General features: G+C 43.7%; 1 protein-coding gene across 1 annotated transcript; it reads left to right on the top strand.

The window, feature by feature from the left end:
- The first annotated feature begins 3 nt into the window (after positions 1-3).
- On the top strand, positions 4-7,827 carry ASCL4 (achaete-scute family bHLH transcription factor 4). Its single transcript, XM_013092059.5, has one exon. The coding sequence runs from the start codon at positions 5,833-5,835 to the stop codon at positions 6,397-6,399; it is 567 nt and encodes a 188-aa protein (XP_012947513.1). The 5' UTR covers positions 4-5,832; the 3' UTR covers positions 6,400-7,827.
- The last annotated feature ends 708 nt before the right edge of the window (positions 7,828-8,535 follow it).

Raw genomic sequence — 8,535 nt, 5'->3', positions numbered from 1 at the left:
GGGCTCGGCCCCGTGCCCGCAGCCCCCTCAGCGGGCGGCCCCGCCGCCTTCCCCGAGCCCCGGCCTCTTGTGGCGAGGCTTTGGGATGTCCCCGTTATCCCCCCCCCTCCACCCTCCCTGCCCAAAGCGGTGCTGAAGTAAAGGGGTGAACGGCTGCCCTGTGTTCTAAATAAAACGCCAAACATACGGTCTGGAAGGACGGTTACAGTTCAGTACGCAGCAAGCGGTTCTTTTCATGGTGGAAACAGCCTCTCCTTTGGGTTTAGCTGTCTGAAAATGAGGCATCTCCACGCTGTGCTTCGTCCCATCCCGAGGTCAGCGTCTAAGACGTGTGAGATGGATCCCCCGTGGAGCTGTCTCGCTGTCTCTGGCCTGTATCTGGGACCTACGTGATTAGTTTAGACCAGATGCCTACCTTCTAGAGGACCGCTTTAAGGTGAAGCGAATCCAGGCTTCTGTCACCTGTCACCAAAGGAGTGACATCTTTTAGAGCACCACCTGTGTGAGAGTCTCTCAGGTTCTCCACTAAGCCAAATAATGCTCTAACCGTGACCAAGTGTTTCTCAGTCAGCCGAAAAAAGGGCTCACCAAGTCAGAAGGAAAGCCTCAGGTTTTGACAGACTGCAAAGATTGTGATGGGGGGTTAACTGTAATTATTATTATTATTTTTATTTTTTTTTGAGTGTAGTACCACACGTTCATATGGTTGCTGCTAATACTGTGCCTCTTTCTTATAAACTCTGGTGAACAACTACAAGCCCCAAAGTCTCTTCCATCACACGAATCCTCTAATACGTAGAAGATGACTGGAGACATTACATTTTCCCTTGTCATCCTTGCAACTTCGCAGTTGTTCTCAATACATCCCAACTCTGTCCTGAAACACCAGGTTACCCCAAGCCCTGAGCTCGTCTTAATGCCAATTATGACAGTGCAGTCTGATCAGAGAACTGGCCTTGCTCTGAAATCCTCACATTATTCCAGCTCTCTGAGCTGATAGTAATACTTTGAACCTAGGAGCCAGATTGGGTGCAGTCATAGGCAGATAAGTATTTTCTCCTACCAGCAAGCACTTCAAGGTTCCAGCTTTTCTTGTAGCCATTTTCCTCCCTTGAACAAGCGATAGTTTAACTGCTGGTGTAAAGCACCAGTATCAAAGGAAAACAGTGGGACTGTGAAGTGTCACTGAATGAGAAATTAATCTGTCTGCAGAGACATATTCTGCATGCCCAAGGTATTGTGATAAAACACATTCCAGAAACGTTTCTTCAGAAAGGGAAGATATTTTTTATATATGAAACAGGTGTTATATGTGAAGTGTTTTGATAAGACAACTACGCCACGTCCCCTGAAAGCTTACTTGCTGTGTGGTACTTGCTGCGTGAGGAGAAATTACAGAGCTATTTTTCAAGTTGTATTAATATCCTGGAGACATCCTGAAAAATAAGGGGGACTCTTGAAATCACGGGGAGAAGATGCAGTTTGCATGCGTTAGTACTTCTCTGCGGTGTGAGCAGAAGTCCTGCAGGACCATGCCCTCGTGTCACAGCCATCGGTTCTCTCCTGCTGTTGTTCACCTGCCTGGGGCTCTTTCTCAGGGTGAGCACAGTTACACGGGGTGAAAACTGTGCAAACAGCAATGGTTGAGGCCAGCCATTTAACGTATCCAGATTTTCTTCCATCTTTTATGGGGTTGTTAGCACTTTGCATGCCCACCCGTATTTCGGTTAAAGTCACAGCACGCAGCCTCTATAGCTTAGATGCAGCACTCCATTTGAGCTAAAGAGCTGGAGAGAGATGGCCCACACTGCTAAAACTATTAGCAAAGCACAAATTCTTTCTTATATTCCTCAATCTCAATCTAAATTGCAGTTTTTACTGTAATTCTGTGATATGCAGTTAACATGAGAAACAGTTAATTTCAGTTTTATATCTGTTAATAAACTGTAAGAGCCCAGACAATCTACAATATATATAATAAGTACTGGAATTCAGTATAATTACAGAACAGTAAAATATCAGAAATGCATAATGTTGTGAGGGTTTCTTTTTTAACTCCTGATGCATTTTCTTCTTCCTCCTACTCATGTAACAGGTTCACAGATAAAATAGTTGAGACCTCATCCGTTGGGAAGTAGGTGAACTTGCATGTGTTCAGCCGACGCTTGTGTTTCTATTACAATATTTTCAATGATGACTTTCATTTGAGACGCCGAGGGACGTGGTGTCAAGGAGAATCTGTTGCTTTGAGTAATTCAAAGTAATTCAAAGCAGTCACTCTAACACAAAAATGTCAGTAGTATTATTCATGATTCTTGTGGGAGCGAGTGAACAAGTCGAGGGTTCCTCTGTACAAAGATTACGTTCTTGTAGATACTGTGTTAGGATATATGCAGTTAAAACCACAACTAAGTTATATCTGGAAGGAAGACGCCTCGATGTTTTATTTTTATGTATGTGGGAAATATTTTCTCTTAGTTTTGGCTGGATAATTAGGTGCATATAGTGAAGTAAAAAGAAGCAGAGAAAGAAGGAAACCTGTTTGAATGCCACAGGCAACAGAGTATGTAAGGAATGTCCCAGTGTCCCCATTTAAACTTTGTACTGAGAAAAAAAAAAAAAAGGCAAAACATGTGATACAAGCGGAAACAGCACAGCTTCCAGAACCTCAGAGCTGGCATATCCTCTTGCAACAGCTCTGAAGCAGGACTTTTCTGCATTCGTAGAGCTGTGATTAACACCTGACTTCTACCTCCCAGAAAGCCAGCCAGGCCCTCTGCTTCCTTTCAGCTTGGAGGATGTGGCATTCGGGAGTCAAAGCATCATCCGGGCAAAGGTGTGACAAGAAGTTAATTTGGGAAACTTCTCATTTGTAATTGAAACTTCTAATTTCTTAACGATTTGGGAAAATTCTAATTCTAAGGATGAGGATCAAAAGCTCTTCTTAGAAGAGGGATGTTATCCATGCAGTCTTCACCTGCTCATCAAATTAAAAAGAACACGTGGGCCAGTCCTGCAGCTTTCCCAAGCCTGTGCACGTAGCCACATCAATAAGGACCTGCACTGTGTGAAGGTCGGTATGAGCACCATGCATCGCCCTCACCCTCCCCGCTCTCTCACAGGGGACCTGCCACGGGACACGTGGTGTGTTGCCTTGTGTGGCTCCCTGCCCAGGGGCAAAGCCCTGTCTGAGGGAGTGACACGAGATCTGTCAACAAGATAGGACGCCCAGCGAGCGCTTGTGGTGTGTTTTCTTGCTTCTCTTGCTCAGAAACACGATCAGCCCGCAGGCTCTGCTGTGAGACCATCTCTTTCAGCCACACGGGTTAACAGATCACATTCACCTGTAATATTTTTTTTCTTTCTGTGTATTTCTCTAAGCAATTAACAAGGTGGGTTTTTCTGCAGGAGGAGCAGGTGTCTGTTCAGCACAGGTGCAGATCTGACCCCCTGGGAAGTGCAGGTGACCTGCATTTACAGTAAACACGGTAAAGAAGCCTGGCAGCAAAGAATAGTGCTTTTGACAACAGAACTGAAACCTAACCCTGCCTTTTGAATGTGGCCGGGCTTCTGGCAGGGTCACGGAGAGCTGTGAAAAGTTTTGTCACCTGAGAGCCCCAAGAGGGACGCTGCTGTTTCCCTATGTGCTGCTGCAAAGATCCTAGACTGAGGAAGGTCTTTGCTTGTGCTGCTTATGACAGAGAACAGCATTTCCTACAGAATAATTGCACACATCAAACGTCCTTTTCCTACTTCATTTATTTGCTTAGAGGCCAACATCTTCTTTGCTTTAAGAAAACTTTAAGTCCTTGCCTACCTTAGTGCAACAGTGAATGCGATACTTTAATTTAAAAATTCTGTCCTGAAAACACTTCTGCTAGACACCTCTCTGACAGCAAAATTCATAGTGCAAGTGATGCTGAAAAACAAATGCCATTCAAGAGCCTCCACAGATATTTAAGAGGCAGAAAGGGGTCTTGATTATTTGATCTGAACTGAGTTGTACATACCACGGGGTGTTCCCCAGTAATTCTGGCCCCACACCCATCCCTCCCATCTAAACAATGGCAGACATTTTAGAAAGACGTTTGGTTGTGACTGGATAAGATCTCAACTTCTCATAAAATGCATTAGCTAACCATTAGGTAATGCTACGAAACCTTCAGCTTGAGTCACCGTCTCTTGCTAGTCAACGTTGGTGACAGAGGTGAAAGTAGATGGATACTTGCCCAGGATTTTGAGCCATTTTGGTGCTGATCCTGCCCCTGGCATAAATGAGAGTAGAGGACTGTTCTCATTTACGTGTTTGGAACAGTCTCCATGTACGTTCATCATACTTTGAAGATTACTATCTGGACTGCTCCTGCAGCATTGTTTTTTTGAAGCTGCAGAACGGGCCAGCAGGTTTACAGAAGCTGACTTGAAAACGCACGCTGACATCACTGCTGCAGGTTTCTGACTCAGCAGAGACATAGATGTGTTTCTCAGAGGGGAGGATGTTGTTTCAGTTACTCACGCTTCAGGGACTGTTTGGCATGAAAGACTGAGCAGGGCGGAAACTTTCACTTTGAGCAAAAGAGCAGTTTTAACAGAGCCTGCATGCCTGTACCTCTTCACGTCCATCCCTTCCCACAGATCTCCCAGACAAAATGTTCAACTCGCCAAACTGATGGTGGCAAAAAAAGAAAGGAAATGCGCTGCCAAAAGTCTTTTTCTTTTCTCTACCTCCACTCCTTGACAAGCTGCAGGCAAACTGGTGGGTGCAGCAAGGATCTGGCACGGCTGAGATGGATTTTCAGCTCCCCAGTTAAAGCATTTTGTAGGGTCCCACTAGTAAGCCCCTATCTACATGAACATCTAGGAATAGCTACACTGGGGCAGCCAACCAGGCCATAATCTCTATATTTGACTACCTGAGGCAGGTGCTTATAGTGCTGACCAGAACAGCTCTGCAATGAGTAGAGACAGGCACAGCGTTGCATATTTTTTGAAAATGCTCATGTTCAGTTTGTGGAACTCGTACTTCTTAAAAAGGCCTCTGTTCGGGTGAAGAAAGCAGTTTTCCTCTTGTGCTTGCACATAAGCATTCTTGATCTGACATGACTTGCAACCACAAGAGAGCACTCTTTCCTTTGAAGATCTCTCAGCTTCTCCAGAAAGCTAGAGACGTGCCGTATAAGTTTTGCAAACTGCTCGTGAGCTGTTTCAGTTAGACCAGAGCAGCCGAAACAACAAAGCTTGCAGTTGTCTTTTGGATTTCATTGTGAAAAGCCTTTGGGTAGTTTTCAGATGACAGAAGATCCTTGGTTCCTGAAAGGGAGGAGTTCTGCCAAAACTTTGAAGATCCCTGTAAACTTTGCAAATTACCCAGCTTTTGGAGACAATTATATCAAACGGTATTGTGGATTACAATACATGTGAAGTGTTTAGAGCCTGGAAGATTATTTATGTTTGGCGTTAACTCCTATGGTCATAATTTCAAGCGGGGAGAAAAGGAATACACAGGAACCCTCTTATTATCTTTTGAAATATGAAGATCAGAGGAAAAGAAGGGTTTAAAGTGTGGAGTGATGGTCCTCAATACCTGTCTGTAAATTAGCTGGCATCCTGCATCTATAAAAACATCAAGCCTTAGAGCTGATCGCCAAGCACGGAGTGGACCTCATGAGATGTTCGCGGTGCTTTGAGATCTGAGTTTTTACACACCGCAGGAGGAATCCGCAGCCTGCGGGGCAGAGTACCTGTACAAATGTTTCCTCCTCGTTTGGATTGATCCGAGATTTGGAAGCCAAATTCAGGAGCCGACCTTGAGCTGGTGAGGAAGGACGGAGCATGGACAGCGGTAAAGATGGTGATGGACTGTTGAACAGGATTGCATTTTCGGGAGCTATGTCCCTGGCTAGCAGCCACGTGCATCCCCATGGGGTCCCCCTGAGAGAGCCCTTCGGGGTTCCCTTCCACCTGGACCCGTCTTACTGGGAGCAAGCCTACGGCAGGCACGCAGGTCGCATCCCCTACATCCCGGTCCCTGGCTATGTGGGCGTCTATGACTATTCCTTTGAGCCTGCCTTCATTCGAAAGAGGAACGAGAGGGAGAGGCAGCGGGTGCGCTGCGTGAACGAGGGCTACACGCGCCTGAGGGAGCACCTGCCCAAAGAATTTGCTGACAAGCGCCTCAGCAAAGTGGAAACCCTGCGAGCTGCAATCAGCTACATCAAGCACCTGCAGAGCTTGCTGGACTGCCATCCCCTGGGGTCTAACAGTAAGGAAACGCTCTCCGCCAAGGAGCTCCCGGATGGTCCCAGTCCTGGTCCCCTGCGGGAGTGCAACAGCGATGGGGAGTCTAAAACCTCCTCAGCTTCATCCCCCTACAGTGAATTTGAGGAGGCGGGCAGCTAGGAAATGGCCCCCTGGAGACGGAAGCCTTCAAGATCGGCTGCAAACCAAAACTAAAACCCCAGGGATTTTTCTACAGATTAAAACGAGTACCAGGAAAAGGGAGAACAGCTAGGAAAAAAAGATAAAGGTATTTTCAATCTGTCGAAGGACTTTAAATGTTGTCTGCACAAAACTTAAAGATGATTCTTAAGCAAATAGATATTGCTTAGGTTGTTTCAGCTGTGTTACTAAACTTTGGCTTGTTAAAACCAAAGCAACTTTTGTCTTCCACTTTTCATTCAGCTTTTATTCTGTTTGTCTGTTTTCTTTTGCCTTTCACTCGAGGAGACAGCAAAACCAGATAAATCCATTTCAGGAAACTCCCCTCTGCTTTATCCCGCTTCCTCCTTTAAGTTTTATTGTCTGTTTTTCCTGATTGCTAGCCTGAGACATACCGGCTTACAAACATTTGGACTGGGAAAGGTAAGATCTAGATGACATGTCTTTCCCAACATTTTTCTTAGAAAACCCACAAAAATACTGCTACTTCTGAAAAGACAGTATTTTTTTTTTTTTTTTTTTTTAATAAATAAGCGTACATCTGTGAATTAATTTCTTTTACGGCTTCTTCTAAAGTGAAAGAAGCAACTCATGCTTTGGACTCTATTTGGTGATTGTCCAAAGGATAAATTTTGGGCAAAGAAAGTCTGACCCTTTCACTCAAATCCATTCTAGAAAGTGGTAGACAGAGATTTGTAAAACTGCGCCTATAAAAGCAAAGCTCCCTTTGTGATACAGAAAAATGTTGCCAGCCTGTTTCTTTATTTTCTGAAAACCGAGTTGTACACAAACTAGTCCTGATTGTGTCTTTTTGGCAGGTCAGAGATTATATGCTTAGAAATGTGTTCCTGTGGTGGTTAAGTCCTGAAAGGTACAGAAATGTACATTAAATTAATGTACAGAAAGGGTAACATTAAATATATCAGTTTATATCTGCAAGAAAATGTAGGCATTTCTCCTTTTGATCAGAATGTTGCATTACTTTTTCAAAGAATACACCTTTTCACACTGGTATCTCAAAATATCTGAAATACCTATAATTTGGACAATATCTACTTAAAATGAGAACTTTTCTCCAAATTGCTCAAAAAATCTTTGTTTTTCTAAGGCCAGATTTATTTAATATTTACCTATGTGCTTAAATCTGATTCTGAATTTGGGGTAAGCTCCTTCTTACTCATACATTTTGCACAAACTTGTCAAACGTCTGCTCTTTTTTGGCCTCATGTTGGTGAAATGGTTTTGTATCTTTTTGTCTTTCCTTCACATACGCTGACTGACCACCTGAAAAAATACTTGTGTATAAGTGAGAACACATACTGATTAAATACCTCAAATGTGTCCATAAATTTCATTTAAATAAAAAAAAAAAAAAAAGGAAAAAAAAGGAATATATCCTGGCTGTGGCTTGGTGGTGTTTGTTTGTTTGTCTGTTCTGTTTTTTTTCACTTTCAGTGGGTAATGAATGGGACATCACTGCTTGCAGGAACCCTGAATGTTCAGCAAAGAATAAAGAAAATGGATAGGAAGAGCAGACAAAGCACTACTGATGAAACAAATTTTTTAACCTAGATTTTTAAACCTAGATAGGGAGGTGGCTTGTGCTGTTGGCATCTGATCAAAATTATTAGGTGTAAAAATAATGTGCTGATTTCTAGAATACTGCTATGAATGTTTGCACGCTATTAGCTGTTGAGTGCCTGCTTTCATGTACTTGCGGTGGAGTGACTTGCATCTAGCTATTGCTAGAGCTCTGATCCCAATTATTTCTTCTTAATTCACAGCCAATAATTCTGAAAAACAGACACTTAGGCAAACCACGCACAATTCAGAAAAGGAAAGAGCCTAAGAGAGCAAGTGGCTCAGATCATTCACTCAGCCTGACCATACTGAAGAGGCACTGTAAAAAATGTCAGTGGCAGTCACAAACTTCGTCCTTTATTCTTTGGGTGGTAGGCAGGTTCCTTCTCTAAAGACTATTCTGTTTTTTTGTAAGAGCTGTTACTTCTGCAGATCTGTTTCCCAGACCCAAAGAGTTTAAGCACAGTTACCTGGACAGTTCTCGCTAAGTATCTAGAGATGAAGCACTAATTTTGG

This window comes from Anas platyrhynchos, chromosome 1, assembly GCF_047663525.1.
Source record: "Anas platyrhynchos isolate ZD024472 breed Pekin duck chromosome 1, IASCAAS_PekinDuck_T2T, whole genome shotgun sequence".
NCBI classification, from domain to species: Eukaryota; Metazoa; Chordata; class Aves; order Anseriformes; family Anatidae; genus Anas; species Anas platyrhynchos.
The sequence above is the reverse complement of the archived record's forward strand: the minus strand, read 5'-3'. Positions and strand labels throughout refer to the sequence as shown.